This window comes from Cyprinodon tularosa, unplaced genomic scaffold (assembly GCF_016077235.1).
Source record: "Cyprinodon tularosa strain WSP-4 unplaced genomic scaffold, ASM1607723v1 ctg273, whole genome shotgun sequence".
NCBI classification, from domain to species: Eukaryota; Metazoa; Chordata; class Actinopteri; order Cyprinodontiformes; family Cyprinodontidae; genus Cyprinodon; species Cyprinodon tularosa.
In genome coordinates, this window is record NW_024038978.1 from 1,209,764 (window position 1) to 1,229,017 (window position 19,254).

The following is a 19,254-nucleotide window of genomic DNA, read 5'->3' on the forward strand; positions in this document are numbered from 1 at the left end:
AACCCCACCAGAACTGCATGTGCTGCAGCATTGCTTTATCTGTGTTAACTCAAAACCAAGGATTAAGATGTGGGCTGAAGATTATGTTAGAATCGTGGTTTTAAAATTCTATTTTTGGGTCCCCCTTAGAAAAATTAAAAGAAGCCAACCTCCAATCCAAACACAACTGGCTTCAACTATTGTATAATTGTATTTTCTCATAATTCAATAAGTCCTCACTATAAAAATTATCCAGAATCACTTTTACAGTTTAAAACACTTGAAAAAAAAAAAATTTATAACCACAATTATAAACAGTATAATCTTAACAATTAAATATTAAACTGTTTTTAGCCTGACCCATACCCGCAGCCAAAAACAGAGAATAAAATACAACAATGTTGACTTTATAAAGACACTGATGAGAACTATAGCACTTTCAGCAAGCTATGAACATTATAATTTATAACATACAGAGTCCTGAAGCAGACTGCCAGAAAATGTGAAAAGTATTACCCAACCATTAGTATTAAAGACAAACTACAGTTACATTAAGTTTTAAACTCTTTAAGGAGCTTTTTATCCGCTCAGACACTCATAGCTACATTACATCAACTTAATCAAGCTGTTATTGTTATACAACTGATGGCAGGTACAGACCAAACAGAAGATGGTTCTGATGTCCTTTTTAGCAGAATTTATTTATAATACCCAGGCGATCCCTCTGTCATGTCTTCCTGTTCCCCCCATGGGACGGGCCCCGATATGTGAGACTAGAATAGAATAGAAAATCCATTTATTGTCCCACAATGGGGAAATTCCCATGTGGACCTTAGAAAAATGTATAAGAATAACAATAATTATTCTTATACATTTGATCTATTTGAGAACCACTGCATTAGATAAATGCAATGAGATAATTATTTTATAAGAGTTCTGTTTTTTCCCCATATAGTTCGCATATATTTAAAAATAAAATATGTCTCATTTCAAAATTTACTAAACTCTGAAGCTAGCTTCCAAAAACAAAACTTATGCACTTTATTTTCTTCTCTACACATCCTCTGCTGCTACCCCTGATACGCTGGGACCAGGCATGCATTCAGGCCGCAAAGGACCACCGGGGTCCAGATACAACAAACAAAGCCAGCAGTTGTGCATTTCCACTTTGGATTTTAGGATTCCAGATAGAGGTAGACCAGTACATTGGCGAACGATTTTTTTTGTTTTCCCAATATATGTAACTATTTCTTGTATCTGATTTGGCCGATTCTGCGTTAACAGATTTATTCACGCTTTCAGCAGGCGTGCATTAAGATCACAGCAGCTCCCTCCATTTGTTACTGCTCTGTTTAATTTGTTATTCAATTAGTATTTTTTTTATTAAATTGTGAATTATGTGACATGTATTATCATCGTTGCATTATTATCATTTAAAAGGATGAAGAGAATGCAATATCATTTCTAGGATCAAAGAAAATCATTAGAATACATCAAGGTGACCAGTGATGTCAAAATAATCAGTGTCAGCATAAACCTTAAAAAAACCTGTATGGGTGAAATAATCCTTGATTGGGTTCACATTGATGTAATCCGCTTAATGGAGGCTAGTTCCTTTAGTTCACTGGTAGCTTGGAAATATTAAACCGGTAGCATGACCAATAGGTTGTCTAAGCCAATCCCTAGGAAGGTTTGCCAAGGCCAATATGTCAATCAGGCCCATGATGAAAACCCAAACATCCCTCTCTCTATAGTGAAAATCTCCCGCTCTTTCCACATGTTTCCAGTAGCTTACAACCAGAAAAAAATGGTAAATGAAGAGTGAAACTCCTGCTTTTTTTAAAAACCAGGAGTTTTCATGTGCATTTATTTAACACAACCGTTAAAAAAGAAACAAGCACGTTTGAAATTAACCGTGCAACAATTGCTGAAAAGAATGTGTCTCCTGAGGGTGGGTGTGAAGACGTCTGACCCTGACTGCACATCCCAGCCCTTAATCCACTTCTACACCCTTTGGCCTCAGGTAATGGCTAACTGGTCTCTGACCTGTTGCTTTCTATTGCTAACTGGAACAGGATGTCTACAGCTTGAACCTACTCACTCTGAGTCAGAGTGAATTACTGGAAGTCAACAGGTGAGAAAGGACCCACAGGGGTCCCCAGTGGGAATTTTGCTCTGATTTTGATCAACACCGACGAGGAGGAAACTAGAGTCATATTCTTCTCAGAATGTCAAACCTGATTTATATCACAAGGTTACACAAAAATATAAAACTATTTAAATTCAAATAAGCTCCCCAACACAAAAAAAACAACAAAATAATGTACATAAAATCAGTCTTTCAGCCTTTCGACCTTTGGGGGACGTTTCTACCGTTGATCTGAGATGAAGCGAGAGCTAATATTTGGAGACATCTTTTAAAGGGAAGATCTATTTTCTACTAAACACTCAGCTGACATGCTGAAACATGTCTGCTCTTTATGTATAAAGATTAACTAATGACCTCCAGTTAAGGAACTGCAGTGACTCACAAGCATGAAAACATGAAGTACACATTGATTTGAGACCTCAAAACTAAGCACCCAGTGCACTTCATTTCCATTTATCTATCGTTTGCATTTAGAGAAGACGCGTCACACTGCCTTTGCATCTACTGGTCAATAGATCTACTAACCGATTTATTAACCAGGTGCAAAAGTTAAGTATGTTTCCTTTTATAAATAGCAGCACATGTGCTGGTCACAAAACTGTGCAAAAAGCAGGGAGGAGGATATGCAAATATAATCACCAGTGGTAAATACCTATGGAGGGTTTGTTTGTTCTAAGTCTGTGTGAAGTAAAACAGTAACCGACGCCAAATCCTCATTAAAATGCGGCTTTCCGCACTGCTTTTGATGCTGTTATCAGTTGCGGATACTTTCTTAGATCAGCTGTTAAATGCTCACAAACTAAATCTGTCTTTTTTTTTCTTTCATGAAATATATTACTCTTTATTTGAGACATTAGCAAATCAGGGTCTATGCAGTTTAAAAGTATTTAAATATCTCTTTATAACTTCTATATAGATGTTGGAGATCGGCCTGTTTTTCAGTTTAGTCCTGTTTCTCTGACTGTGATTGGCTGGATGTGCTCTCTTCATCCTCTGACATGGGAGCTGGCTCTGAGCTCGTCAGCCTGGTTCTGAGTTTCCTGGATGGGGTCGCCTATTACAGTTGCCTTTTGTATCTCTGTTTCTGTCTCCTTGAACCCCAGTCGGCCTCTGCAGACGGTCGCTCACACTGAGTCTGGTTCTGCTGGAGGTTTCTTCCTGTTAAAAGGGAGTTTTTCCTCTCCACTGTCGCTACAAGCATGGAAGAATTCTAAGATTAATTTAGAATGCCATTAACAAACCTAATAAAACTTTCATTTATTAAATGAAATAATTTCACATTCCAATAAAGAAATAAAACGTGAATCATGCTCCGTGTAATAGAGGCTTCGTGGAGGCGTCCTGTCAGTGTGCTGATCGCTACAAGCTGTACAAATCAAATATGCATTTCCCTGCACTCTGGTTTACTGTTGAAAGTTAGCACAAAGCAATAGCTTGGACTAAATCAAATAACGGTATTTTTCTTCTGATAAGCAGACGGTAAAGCCTGTTCCTGTGTAACAGAGTGTGTGTACACTGTAGAGAGATATCCTCTGTCCGATATCACTGTTTGCCACTGAAAGCATTCTCCATGGCTGGCTAAAAAAACAGGAGTAGGATAGAAAAGTCTGTCAGGCTGAAGGGCAACAATGGAGTCAGGAGGGAAAAAAACTGTCAACACTAGCAGTTTATAACATCACATAGTTTATACTGCAGTTATAATGAACTTTTAAGTAATCTAAGCAATATTTGTTACATTTGGGAATTGTAAAATGGACTACCTATCATCTTTATTCTACAAGAAAGTAAAATCTAGTAAATATATGTCATAACTTTGCCTTTTATAAATTTAGTTTTTCCTGATTGACAAAGACTCCTTTTGAAATCTAACTTTTTTCATAAATACAGTTGTGCTTGAAAGTTTACCTACCCTTCCATCAAAGAAAATGATAAATTCACATTGGTAAATTAAAATAAAATTAAAACAGAAAAAATAAAATGTTACGTATGATAATTTAGTATAAAAAATATTGATTTTGACTTTTTGTTTAAAAAAGACAGAATATTTCCTGAACTTTACAGAAAACATCTGATTTCACTGATTATTGCGTCAAAGTGTTGCTCAACAAAAGTTTAGCTCAGGAGCTCCATCAGGCTTGTGTACTTTTTAATTAACATTTCTGTCTTTAATACATACATACATATATATATATATATATATATATATATATATATATATATATATATATATATATATATACATGTAGATATACATGTATATACGTATATACATGTATATCTACATGTATATACATGTATATATGTATATACATGTATATATATGTTGCCCTGGTTCCCTAGCAACTGACGCGGACCTTGTTAACCCGGGCGACGTCTGAGCCGGTATGGCTCTTGTATTTGCGGTTTCACACATGCCTTAGGTAGGCCACTAAGCAATAAGGACCTTGCCTAAGGGTCCACCTGGATGTCCATGCCGGGGACATATATATATATATATATATATATATATATATATACACACTCACCGGCCACTTTATTAGGTACCCCATGCTAGTAACGGGTTGGACCCCCTTTTTGCCTTCAGAACTGCCTCAATTCTTGGTGGCATAGATTCAACAAGGTGCTGGAAGCATTCCTCAGGGAGTTTGGTCCATATTGACACGATGGCATCACACAGTTGCCGCAGATTTGTCGGCTGCACATCCATGATGCGAATCTCCCGTTCCACCACATCCCAAAGATGCTCTATTGGATTGAGATCTGGTGACTGTGGAGGCCATTTGAGTACAGTGAACTCATTGTCATGTTCAAGAAACCAGTCTGAGATGATTCCAGCTTTATGACATGGCGCATTATCCTGCTGAAAGTAGCCATCAGAAGTTGGGTACATTGTGGTCATAAAGGGATGGACATGGTCAGCAACAATACTCAGGTAGGCTGTGGCGTTGCAACAATGCTCAATTGGTACCAAGGGGCCCAAAGAGTGCCAAGAAAATATTCCCCACACCATGACACCACCACCACCAGCCTGAACCGTTGATACAAGGCAGGATGGATCCATGCTTTCATGTTGTAGACGCCAAATTCTGACCCTACCATCCGAATGTCACAGCAGAAATCGAGACTCATCAGACCAGGCAACGTTTTTCCAATCTTCTATTGTCCAATTTCGATGAGCTTGTGCAAATTGTAGCCTCAGTTTCCTGTTCTTAGCTGAAAGGAGTGGCACCCGGTGTGGTCTTCTGCTGCTGTAGCCCATCTGCCTCAAAGTTCGACGTACTGTGCGTTCAGCGATGCTCTTCTGCCCACCTTGGTTGTAACGGGTGGTTATTTGAGTCACTGTTGCCCTTCTATCAGCTCGAACCAGTCTGGCCATTCTCCTCTGACCTCTGGCATCAACAAGGCTCACTGGATGTTTTTTCTTTTTCGGACCATTCTCTGTAAACCCTAGAGATGGTTGTGCGTGAAAATCCCAGTAGATCAGCAGTTTCTGAAATACTCAGACCAGCCCTTCTGGCACCAACAGTCATGCCACGTTCAAAGTCACTCAAATCACCTTTCTTCCCCATACTGATGCTCGGTTTGAACTGCAGGAGATTGTCTTAACCATGTCTACATGCCTAAATGCACTGAGTTGCCGCCATGTGATTGGCTGCTAAGAAATTAAGTGTTAACGAGCAGTTGGACAGGTGTACCTAATAAAGTGGCCGGTGAGTGTATATATAGTATATAGTATGATTTAAGGAGGGCCTCGCATGCTGAAATTAGGACAAATTAGATTACCAGTCCGAGCCTGCCTTTGATCCAAATACACATGCACTATTCAAACCAGTAGTGCACCAACATGTACATACACCATAAGACTTGACATGACTTCATGTTCCCCAAAATCAGGTATATTTTCTCATTTTCACGACTGATCTTAAATTTGCCAACAAGTTTGTCCAAATAGAAAATAGGTGGCAGCAGTTTTATAGCGGATATGTTTTAAAGTGTAATACAAAAATAGTTTAAAAGTTTGAAATCCTATTTCTTTTGCAAGGGACTAAACAGAAGAAAAAAAAATGGCACACATGTTGAATTAGGTTAATGGCTGAACTAAGTGCACCTGGCTGCTAAAGGTAAGACGGCTTTATGGCGCATTGGATTCCAGCCTAATTACAGGTGGAAGTAAAGTGAGACAAGACAACTGTGAGGAAGAAAACATGACAGCTGTGAGAATGCAGAAGAAGAGGGGCAGAAAGGGGGTCCGCTGACGACATTAAATCAAAGATTAAAGTAAGGAGAGGTGCAAACAGGAACTAGCAGACCAACATGAGATGGACAGATGTTTAGGTCATCATTCTCATGAACCGTTCCCAAGACTGAAGATGATGAATGACAGCAGGAAACAACACAAACAGCAAATGCTAAACACAGAAGGATATGTAACGAACAAATCACAAGAGAGAGGGTAGTCTTCAGTCTGGGTTTCACCCTGACTGCGCTTGGATGGAAAGGCAAACGAAGGGGAGAAAAGGAAGTAACTCAGACAGAGTTGTTGTCCAAGGGGTGAGATAAGACAGAAAAAGGCTGGACATCCCTGAATTTGTTCTGTGAACCTGAGACCACAAACTGTCAAACCCTTTTTTACTTTCACCTTGAATTAAACCGCAACAGAGTTTAGGTCTGAATGGCTGAGATGAGGTGAAACCTAAAGAACATACAAATCTAACCTTCAATAAAAAGAGTCATCACCCGAAAATGAGACATTTTAATGCTAAAACATGTCCGCTGGGTTTGGGCTTCAGTTAGAACTTGTTGGAAGGTCTGGAGTGTGACAGTGGCCTTTTTTTTTTTTTTTTGAAAAGCCCACAAGAACACCTTCTGCTTTTGGATTTATGTCAACCCTGGGATGGTGCTAACATTAGTGCTCCTCACTATCATCACGCCGGTCTCTATTTCACCAAACTGCACAATTACCACAGACAGGGACTCACCAGAGGGCAGACAGTAAACTGTGCTAGCTGTGCAACTTTTTACCTATAGTGTAGGAGACCAAAGACCATGGTAAACAAACTACGACTTCTAATGTTACTGGCACTACATCCAAATTGTGACTAAAGGAACATCTTTTTCAATCTTATTCTGCATAAATATTGTTTGATGTTAGAAGAAATGTACTGATACAATTATTTTAGTCTTTGGGGCTAAGACCTCAGCAGGAAGCATTAGCACTGAATTTTGATTGATATGCATGAACAGGAGTAAAGGGACTTCTGCAATTGCACACATCAAATGTCGCTTTGGTCTGGTCTGGGACCAGTTCTGCTGGTATCCTTCTGTCCCGTCAGTCTCAAATTTCTAGGGACGCACAGTTTCCCACCAAAGCGCAAGGTAGAGCCTATTTAAGAACTCGCAAGAACTTCGACGGATGGTCACGAGAACTTCGACGGTGCCGGCGGGAGTGTTTATCTTCCAAAACAACAATGGTGCCTCTGCAAGATATCACGGAGATGGATCTAGAGTTGCTAGACATTAAAGAGGAACAGGTTCTGTTAATGGAGTTGGCAAAAAGACCAATTAACCTTTCGTCGTAGTTGTCCATTGTAGTTGTTCCTCGGTTTTTAAAAATGGCGTGCCCCAGTACAAAATCCAGAAGGACGACCGCAAAGACAACCGGAAAGGCATACCAAGGACCAATCACAGCTGCTTTTAGTCTGCACACTTCCGCTTGAGGTCTGCTCGGGTTTGCCATCGTCTGACGTGTAGTTTTTTTGAGGTGCGCAACAACGGTTCCAGAACCTCTGCGTGGGGAACGTGGTCGCAAGCCAGATTTGACAGTAACAGAGGCTATGCGTCAGAAGCATAAATTGACCTTAAAGAACAGGGCTGTTTCCCCCCAGGCCTGAAACTGGTGGTGGAGTGGAGATAGATAAAGTTGTTCAGTCCAAAGACATTATGGAGAGATCCAGTGGACTTTATGAGCTGATACTAGCTTGTCACTCAGGGACCTGGAAGATGGAAGTCCAGTTTGGATAACACAGGTTGAGAGAAACTGTTCATGATGAGCAAGCATGAAGCGGCAGTGGAGAGGAAAAACTCCCCATTGGGAAGAAACCTCTCGCAGAACCAGGCTCAACGTGGCGGTCTTCTGGCGGACCGGTTGAAATGAGACAGGGAATGCAGTAAGAGTCCGGGAGGAATGACGCTCTGATGAAGCTTTAGCTACAATGGTGGAGGAGGGGCTGGAGGTGGGTTGAAAGGGGGTCAAAGCTGATTGGCTGTGTCGTAGGCGGATGAAGGCGAGTAATCACTTTATTGAGTTTAACTTCTGCCTAGGATCCATTTATTAATTTTTTGTTAAAGTACTTTGTAAATTTTTAGCCTACTAATGAGTAGGGCTGGGTAAAAAAATCTATTGAATCGATTCCTTTACATTTTTGCAAAATCGATGTCTAGGGAATTAGATCGATTCATTTTATAGTGATGCACGTGACGTTCACATTCAAATGAGCAGGAAAGATACACTCAAGATTACTTCAAGCGAGATAGCTGCAAATACTGACTGAAGACATTTACAAATGGGGGCTGACTAGAAAACACCCTGTAGTCGTTACAGACAACGCTGCAAATATGGTTTGTGCAGTGGAGATAATGCAGCTCACGCATGTCTGCTGTGTCACGTCTGCTTGCTCGTGTGAGGCTTCACTTTTTCACTTTTTACAAACAAGTTTGCACTTTTGAGACACTCTTGTTCACATCTCATGTTTAAACTGTCTGATTTACAAGTTTGCACTTTGTGTTTAATATGACAGGGAAAAAATAAAATACATGAGTATTTTGAAACACAGTTGAACCACTTTCATTATTGTAAAAACAGATCGAATCAAAATCTAATCGATTCAGGACTTTGGCGAAAATACCCAGCCCTACTAATGAGTGAGTAGGCGAATAACAAAAAAGGTTTTAAAATGGGTGTAATTTTTTTTCTCCTTAAAATAAATAAACATGAATTTGGAGACAATTTGAGAAGGATTTTTTAAGTAAAACACCAAGCTATGACTTCTCTAAAGGTTATCTTGTTTATATTTGGATTCTCTGTACTTTATAACAGTTGTTAAGTTGCAATTATTTACTTCAAACATGGATGCAGCATCATGCTGCGGGCGTGCTCTTCTTCAGCACGATGGAAACATGACGAATGAAAGGGGTGTTTAGGGTGTGATACTAGTGGGAAACCTGAGGCCAGGGACTAGAAGTTATCTTCCAGCAAAACCAAGAACCCAAAACAGTCAGCCAAACCTAAGAAAAGACGATTTAGATCAAGGTCAAACGAGTTTACAGATGGTGATCTGTTTAATCTGACTGGGCCTGAGCTGTTTTGCCTAAAACAAGAGTCATAAATGTCTGTAGCTTTATGTTCAAAGCTGGTAGAGACACTCTGCATTAAAAACATCAGGTCAGTGGAAGTCAAACATATAACTTAGGAAAAAGTGTTCACTCATACATATATTTTGCTGAATTTGATGTCAGAGTTAAAGTTTTGTAAACTCTTTCTGTGGAAATCATTTTTAAAAGACGTCCCTCATGTATTTAACAACAAAAACAAACTTCTAGAAGACATATAGAAGTGTTCTGCCTTTTTTTCCTCTTGATCTGAGAGGCTGTGGGGTAACAGCTGAGCTGACCTAAATACAAATCACATCCCAGCCCAGCAAACACACCCTCTCTAGCTCCGGTGTCTCCTCCAAAACCCTTTCTTTAAACCTTATATTTCTGTCGTTATGCAGCAAGTAGCTGCACTTGCTACAGCAGCTGCCCTGTTCCAGAACTGCAGCCTCGCTATCAGGAATTTTGTCACAGATCCAGATCCCTGGAGAGAGCCCGGTTCTCAGGCAGGCCTCTGAGCCTCTCCAAGCTCTTTATGTCGAGGATAGAGGAGGGATGTTTACAGGTCAGCGTACATCCAAAGCCCAGCTCAGGACCCCCGGTGTCACTTTTTAATTTCCTGACCTAAACTGAAGGAAAGCTTAACTGCGACTTTGACACCACTAAATTGTACCTCTTCAAACAGTCCCGCTTGTTTGACTCCCATCTTAATCTGTTGTTATTTTCAATTCTTTACTTGATCAAAAAGCAGCTCTTTGTTCATATATTGACATTAAAGTTCTCCAACTGCTTTAATACAAAGAAATAGCATTAGTAGGCTCTGCAGAGTTGAGGCAAAATTATTTTTTCACATTTTTAAATAGATAATATTTAATTAGTTGATAATGCATGAAAATCTAGTATTTTCTGAACTTCAACTAGAGATGCCAAAACAAGTGTGGGCTCTTGAGCTTAAGGGAAAAAAGCAAAAAGAAAAAGAGATCAAGATAAAAACACTATGCTTAAAGTAAGGTAAGATGGTCGTGAGTCCTTTGCATTCTTCATATTTAACCCTATAATGCCAAATGTATCATCTTTGATACATAGTTTCTGAAATGTTTTGCATCTGACACCTTTTGCATAATTTAATGGTAAAAACTTTGCTCAAAATCATATTGTGCACAATCAGATATACCTGATAACAGCCAGTAGAAGACTACACAAAAAATAATCTTGACTTATCGCATAGAAATAAATTATTAATATCAAAAATGGATTTCTGTTTTTTCTTTTTACATATTTTGTTAAAAGGGCAAATAAGGAATTCAAACCAAAAAAAGGTAATTTTCTGTTTTGTTTATTTCTTGGATCGGGCTTTAAAGGGTTAAATTAACTTTTCTGGAGTCAAATCTTCAAATTTTGGTCTGTTTTAAAGCTGACGACAAAGTTTCAAAACAAACAGACAGACAGACGGACTGCTTAGATGATGATGAGACTGTTGATTAAGTATGAAAATAAAATATTTTTTCAATACTCTTATTTTTCTAAACTTCCAAACTAGGAAAACGCATAAATTCCCGACTTTTCCAGACTTTTGGTGCTGTAATTAAACCCCTGCTTAGTAAACCACTGCTTCTCTACATGTACTGTTGCATTTTGTAAATCTGATTATTTCCAATCAAGAAATAATCACTTCTTTCCGCAAAAAAAAGAAAAACAAGAAAGTAATTTAGCATCTGATTTGTATGGATGTATTTCATTTTAAAGTGCATGTTACTGTTCACACTCCCTGAGCATATAATAACAGGCATGTTGTTACATGAGAGATGCTAACATGCTTAGAGTGTACTGCGCTATCAATACCATCGCTGATTCTTATCTGCTGCAGAGAGATACACTCTTGATCCTGGCTGGGATATAAGCCAAGGTGAGCAGACTGCGGTTAAGTGGTCCATTCCTGCCTTCCATCTTTCATGGCTTTCTCATACCGGAGTTCTTTATCGCCATGCCAAGTGGGATCAGCACTCCAAAGTTTTAATTAAAATCAAAAAAATTCAGCAATAACGCGGGAGACTTGGGTTCAGCTGGCAAACGGGTCTCGTTTCTTTAAAGCTCTCCAGCTCTTTTCACTTTCACTGCATTTTAAAAAATGACATAATCCAAAGAGGATATTCAGATTTTATAGAGGATACACCTTTAAATAAAGGAGCTCCAGCAAGTGAATGAACTCTGCAGCCTTAATCCGTTCAAAGAGGCTGAGAAAAATCGAAATCCTTAAAGTCACTCTTTTGGACTTCCCATGACTCCCTGAAGACAAAAGGCTGCTTGTGCAGACATGGAGTGGATAAAGACCCCGGTGCTTTGCTTCAGTCATCTGGGCGCGGCCCTATAGTGTGATCACACGTTCTCCAGAGGCACAATAAAATAAAATCCATCTAGCCCCCCCCCCCACATCACCCCACCCTTCTGGAATTACCCCGAAAAGCTATATGTTTCCCTACCTGGGAAATTAGGGGGTTGTCGAGTTTCACGGCGCAGCGGTAAAGATTTAATCTATCTGCAGAATTTCCCTGTAAGATTAAACTATGAGCAGGTGGCAGCCCGGCTTAATATTTTAATTATAAGGCAGCAAACACGCAGCAGGTTCTCCCAGAGCGGTTTACAGCAGCGGCTGAACACCGTGCAGGAAATAAAAACTCATCAACATGCAGCAAAGACACGTTCATTTGAACCTGAACCCTGCAGCAAATCTCAAATGGAGTCGCAGCAAACTTGCAGGTTTGTTTTGCAAGATTTCAGGGACAATCTAACCCTAATCCTAAACCTAACCAGTTTGTTATCATTCTATCATTATCTCCTCACATATCAAGAAGGTGAGGGGGGAGGCAGGTTAGGAATTCCATGCCTCCTCCTTTGACAAACAGAGGGGGAAAAAAAAAAAGGATCTCAAAGTACTCCACAAGGCCACGGCTCATTCATTGAAAAAAGCAATGGAGCAGGAGGAGGTGGGGGGGGGGGCTCAAACAGTCATCCCACATCCCACCCACCCCGTGAAGCATTCCACTGTTCTGTCTGCTCACCCATCATTAAGCAAGACCGCCTGCTGCTAAATCAGAACCCCCATCATGTTCTCAAGAAGCCCGGTTAACCCCATTACCAGCCAACCGGTGCGCCGCTGTTCCAGCCAGCGTTCTGCTGCACCAGAGTCACTCCAGATCAACACAAAAAGGGACTGAGAAATGATCTCTGATGCAGCTGTGGCATGACTCTGCAGAGGCTCGTCAACCCCCCCTAAAAAAAATAGCCTGAGATACAAAAAAAGAAGAGAAGAGGAGGAGGGATCAAGGCTGGAGGAAGAAACAGTGCTTTGTTGCTTTTCTCCTTCAGGGCCCCCGAGGGAAAGACTTTGACATCAAGTTATCAAGAGCTGAAACAAAAGCGGCTGATAAACAGAGCAAGACAGATACCATCTCCCTGTGCGCTCAACACGTCTCCATCAACACTGCTTCCTCTCTTCCACCTTCTTTCTTTGTTGATGACAAATTGGAATGAAAATGTCAATAAGTACATTGGAAAAAAAAAAAAGTTTTTATCTGTTGGACCCAGGAAGATCATCCACCCTAAAAAAAATAGCTTGGGGAGAGTTTCTAAAAGGACTCCTAGTTCTGAATCTGAAAACTCTCCAAATCGAACAAAGAAGAAAGAAATTTCATTCATTTTGCCTCCCATGGATGTATTTAATTAAATTATGCAAAGCTACAGTATATCTGCAGATTAAGATATTTTAGAGTACTGATCTTAAAGGTATAGTGAAGGATTTTTGTGAATTTTAAAAAAGACCCACCCTCTCCACCCAAAAAAATGCATTTGTGCACATGCACAACTCTTTACCCGCTCCTGAGAGGGAACGCCTTTTAAACGCCTGCGAGAGCGTGCACGAGCCCATTTCAGCTCGTGCACGCTCCGTTTAAAATTTTCTGTTTGCATCACTCATACAAGCTTACTTTCCAAAAGAAGATTTGCAATTTTTCCACAAGGTCAGACTCCCCTTAGGTAGGTGAAAATGCGGATATCACCCGGAAAAAGAACATCCTCGGCTATACCTTTAAGCACCGACATGAACTTAAAAGGTGTATGGTTTTTTTCCCACTGTAAGACGGTAGACAAATTTTTTGCTTTGCACGCACTGGTTTGTGTGAAGTCCGCTTCAAACCCGCGGACTCTTTCGTATACAATCTATGCTTAGAGCATAGACTAAAAGAGTCGCATTATTTTATGTTTACAAGTCTTTCTTGCACATAAAAATGGCCTAATGTAGATACACAGGAAAGACATCTATATCCTCATAATCTTGATAGTGGCAGCTAAAAAGGCGGTTCCCAGAAATAGTTAACATATTCTCCTACATTATGACACGTAAAGCTGAGTGTGGAGTAAAGTCTTGTAAACACTTGTTTAAAGAGTAAACATCGGTGTAAAACAGAGAACCCGCATGCAGACTGAGTGACCATAAAGCTCCCGCCAAGTACAAAAAAACAAGATCTAAAACATGATCCCTGAAGGCAATTATCTTCATGCACCCCTGACCCAAACTAACAAATATTCCCCTCCAAAACAAACATCTCTCAAACTCCGTGAATTCATGTGTAAAAATAAAGATCCTTGCTTTTTGAAACTTTACATCACTCATCTTCACCCCTGAGAGGCTTTCAGCAGCAGTAACGCTCCCACAAAGCCTTTTTTTCTTCCACCTCAGACAATGCACCTCCCCACCTATACTCTGCCAGGCATTCCTGAGTCTATCCTAGCTATCGAAAATGTCAAGAATGAGGACAGAAGCAGAGGAGGGTAGCAATGAGCACTGCGGCAGGTAGAGTCTTGTCCCGCTGAGCGCACTTCCCACAGTCTCCGGGGTTAGTGCCTGCATGGAACGGATGGGATCTGACTTGACTCCCTTAATTAAAACTCTTCACTTGAACAAGCCTGAAAGCTCATTCTCCTCTGGATGAAGGCAGTGGAGCTAATTATCAGGGCTGGTTTCATTCTAAAAACAACAGAAGCCAGAAGATGTATAAAAGGGGACGGGGATGAGAGTAGTCCATAGATATGACTGATTTGATCATCTGTGCATGAGAAGCTCCATAGAACAGATTCAATCTTTTCCACATTTTAACATAAACGGTGTTTGATTACTCTTTAAAATATTCCTCTGCCAGTAATCCTTCGACTGAAAAATGATATGAGCCAATCAGGTTATGCAAAGCAAAACTCATTTGGGATACAAAACCTCAAAACAGAAAGAGTACATTTTCGACAGTTTCGTGAAGCCAAAAAATCTCCCTTTTCCCCTGCAGGAGTTTGAGGGATAAAAAAAATAGAAGAAGAAGAAAAAGGAGACTGAATAAAAAGGTTAGCCAAGCAGTGCTTCATGCCTGGACAGACCACCAGAAGAAAGTTTTAAGTGTGTGCCAAATGCAACTTAACACTGCAAACAAGCTCCATCTTTTGGAACGTTCCACTTTCCAGAACCGGGGAAGGGATTTGTACTCTGCACCTCCCTCCAGCCCCTCGGTGTGGGGTCTGTAAGTTACATCCGAACGCAGAGCAAAAGCAAAGCTTGTCAAGCATCGGAAAACAGTTGAACAGCAGCAGGTTCAGCGCAGGCCTGTACTGGCACACACCCCGCTACAGTCTGGGAGACTCAAGGCTGATTTATACTTAGGCCGTCTGCGTGTGTCGTAGTGAACGCAAATGTGCCCCCCGACCCTTCCACCGACACCCTGGCGCACCTCTCTAAAATTGCAGGTGATCGCAGACAGTGCTGCAGACAGGAGGCCTCTGATTGGTCAAATCTACATCCGCTCTACACTATTCGTATTTCCTGTTTGGTACCTTACCAGGTTTATTTTGTTTTTATGAACGCCATGGTGGAAAACGACTCAGACCAGAACACTGGGACCCTTTTTCCACCTGGATCCCTAGGGGTGTAAATAATAATGGTTTTGTATTGATGCATCGAACCAACAGCCGACGATCCAATGCATCAACACGTCTGCAAGAGAATCAATTCATGTTTTTTTTTTCCTCCGGTCTATTATTCATTTGCTCCTGGACGTTATTCTGACTCCCGTGCTGCGGTGGCACTAAACTTATTTTTCCCTCCTACCTTGCTTCTTTTAGACACGACCCTTTTTCTTCTTGCAGTATTTTTTGATGCAAGGCCTTTCAGAATCACAGAGGCATTATTATTTTTCAGTAATTTAGATTTTCATAGGCCTAGGTGGAGAACAACTTTTCTACTTCTGTTATTTGCTGTTGCTTCTCAAATAAAATGCATAAAGATATTACAGCTTTCATTGATTTATTTCAAATGTGAAACATTGTCTAGCCTGTAAGGTAAAAACAAAAAAAGTTACCAATTAATCGAATCGAATCGTATTGTATCGTGGTTTATTCTTGAGTATCGAAAATAATAGAATCGTTGGGTAAGGAAATTGATACTAAATTGAATCGTCATGATGGGTGTGATTTACACCCCTACTTGATCCCCACTCTTTTTCACCCTCGTGTCTGTCCGTTTTCGCACAAAAACATGGCCCCACTTCCTCAGCGCCTCGGCTGTATCTAGACCCACAGCTAATTCTTGATTGACTTTCTTGCGTTGTGGCGTGGAATAACATAGCACAGACCACGCTTCAATATTGGGCATAAATCAAAAATGTCTGCAACACTGCGACACACTTCTGCAGGAATATAACCAGCCCTTCAGTCAGCGCTGAAATTTATTAACTAGGGCAACAGTTTGACTCACAAGAGCCTGATATGTTAGTCCTCAACCATAAAAAAGAACTGCAAAAACATGAAAGCACTGCAATACTTCATATCCAGAAGCTTGGTTAAGAACAACAACAAAAACACTTTGCATGAACTTAAAACTCCTAAAAACACGGAGGAAATCAGATTCTGACATGAGAAAAAAGGCAGCAGAAAAGGTTTAAAATGATGCTTTTATCAACGAGAAGTCTTAAATGACTCTGGTGGTTTTATTAGATTAACTTTGAGCGAAACTCAAGCATCATGGTCCATGTGGTTCCTTACCATCAACGCAGTGTTCCACTTCCTCCAGGTTGCGAAGCGTAATCCTCATCAAGCTTGAGTTGAGCATCAGCTCGTTCTTCTGGTCGATGTTGAGAAAAAATATGCGAGTGTCGCCGGTGGCCACCTGGTTGTCACAGATGAGAGAATTCCCAAACCCGCCGATCTTCACTTTGTTGCCTCCGTCGCGAAGGAACTCCTGGCTGATGGTCGACTTCCCTTTTAAGTAACGCCACACTCTGACCTTAAAAAACAAACAAGAAGCAGATAAAAACTGAGACAGTCACATAACTTAGGGAATTTTATAAAACTGATAATAACTAGTTTTTAAACGCAATTATATAACAATGTTGCAGAACTGGCAACACCTTCAATCCATCTACCAAAATGTGTCTTTTTCCACAGCATCTGACTCCACCAATGTTTTCATCTGATTGACTTATAGACTTTGATAAAACCACTCCAAAAATTTAATTTCCATTCAATAACACTTCCTTATGTTTATAAGGATGAATAATTTGTTTATTTCTATCTGACAAAGATAATCCCAGACCATAATGCTGCCACCTGCGGATTGCTGTTATTTTAATGCTGCATTTATTAATTTAGATCATAACACATCTATGATCTAAATAAAGGTTTATTCTTGACAAATGAACAATATTTATTCTGACTCTAAAATCATTGCTGTCAAGTTTAAATACGCTGAAAAGCATCCAGAGCAGAGTGAGCTGAATAAACGAGTGAGAACACTGCATTTTCATTGCATTTTTAATGACACAGTGGCTTAGCAGTGAGATAAAAGCTGCAGGGGTGGAGCTATATGGGGGGCTCAGGGTGACCCCATGTGAAGAAGTTCCACTCTTAACCAGAGGGTGGCAGCTGTGATACTATAAAGCGGAATGATCCAAGTATTTGTACATTTTAATAGCTTGCATATTAGCAATAAACTGACAAGAAATAGAGTATTTCATTATTCACATGAATAAACTAACATTAAAAGTAATAATTAAAGAATCCATACACTTTCAAAATACAGAAATATTTTGTCTTTTATGGAAAAGAAGAGAAAATTATGTGTATTTGCAAGTCATCTAGGAATCTTTTATGTAATAAGACATAATTAACAACTAATCCCATTTAATGTGGGTATTAGTAAATGTATGTATTAATATTTTGCAATTATTGGTAAAAGTATAGTGCCAGAAAATTGGTCCAAAAATAACGGTAAAAAAATACCAAAATGTTCTTATTTGTAGATGATCCCTCCTCCTCCGAAAGATATTCTAAATGCACTTTTGTCTATATTGTTTTCTTCTGAGGTCTTCCTCTTCTGAAGCTACCTGAAACCAAAACTATTAGGATACATAAAGACTAAGTGTGCAAGAGTGTTGCAATTGATGTTCCTCCAAAAGAACATCCACTTTACCTTTAATTAAGAAATGTTTAAAAATATGTTTATTTATGAGAAAGGGCTTTAGAAATATCTAGTTTGTCTTTATTTGGAGAAAATGAATGCTTTGATTCATTAGGTTTCTTTTGGTGCAGTGAAGATTGACCCTGAACTGGTTCTGGTACCTACTGACTTTTGGTCCCACCCTTCAGTGCGAATCGGTTCCTAAACTATCCAAAGTAATTTATTACGATATTCAACAGCAAATGTTATCATAATAACAGAGAAACAGCTAGATTTTCATCAAGAAAAACTGTTAACATTAATGGCTGATAATCCACTGCAAACATTTAAGTTTATTTTACTGCAGCTCAAGCAGAGATTGTTTAGAAGATTTGACTCTCAGAGAAAACTTAATCATGTGATTTTGTTGCTTCTAGTCCATTTTGAGCCTCTATTGATGCATCTACCCTCTGGAGGTGTTAGCAGCTTTCTGCTCACTAAGGCCTTCAGTATAATCATGATGTTTTGAACAGTTCTAACCTCTCTACATGCTTCGGATTGGTCTGCTTTTTGACATCAGAATAGGTGCCATCTTGCTGGGGTGGGAACCCTTTTCAGATGCACCCAGCAAAGCATTTACATAAACAAGGTTAACATTTTATTGTCATTTTGTATACACAGAGTGTATACAAAAGGAAATTACGTTTTGTACAGCTTTCATGACATTTCCATTCCTTAAAGTGCAGCAGTGATCAAATGTAAACAGTGTGGGAGAAAAAACATGGTGCAAAAAATGCATTGTGTCTGAGACATGATTTAGAGTTTTCAAAGTGAAATAAAACTTTAATACCATCAGAACTGTAGGTCGCTTAGTTTTTTTTAATAAGTGATAGAATTTGATCCGGATCCAGTATATCTCAGCAAATGAATTTTTGTGTTACATATTGGCCATCTTGTCTCATTTCAGCATTCGACAGAGGGGTCAGGGTTGCCAGCCAGGAGTGGGCCATGGCTAAAAAGTTAGTAGCATAAGATTAGGCAGACAAATGCGGAGTCTGGGGGTCCTTCCTAAATAAAAGCTTGTATCTTTGAAGATTCGAATAAATGCAACGTCATTTCCATGACAACGAGACATCATACATGCTCAGCGATCTACGAAATCATTCTGCTTTTGATGCTCCAGTATTTTGACTATGAATATAAAATCCTCCAGATGAGTGTCCTAATTGCAACATTAATCTGTGCAATAATCACCTAGAGGCAACTATTGGCAGCTGTATTTGTA

At 39.7% G+C, this 19,254-nt stretch overlaps 1 protein-coding gene across 8 annotated transcripts in view; it reads right to left on the reverse strand.

Annotated features, from left to right (window-relative positions):
• The window catches only part of agrn (agrin), a 454,482-nt gene that overhangs the window by 432,262 nt on the left and 2,966 nt on the right, over positions 1–19,254 (reverse strand). For all 8 annotated transcript variants that reach the window (XM_038289893.1, XM_038289889.1, XM_038289895.1 and 5 more), the window contains exon 2: positions 16,577–16,817. In XM_038289893.1, coding sequence (XP_038145821.1) covers positions 16,577–16,817 — 241 coding nt within the window. The remainder of the gene's footprint in view (positions 1–16,576; positions 16,818–19,254) is intronic.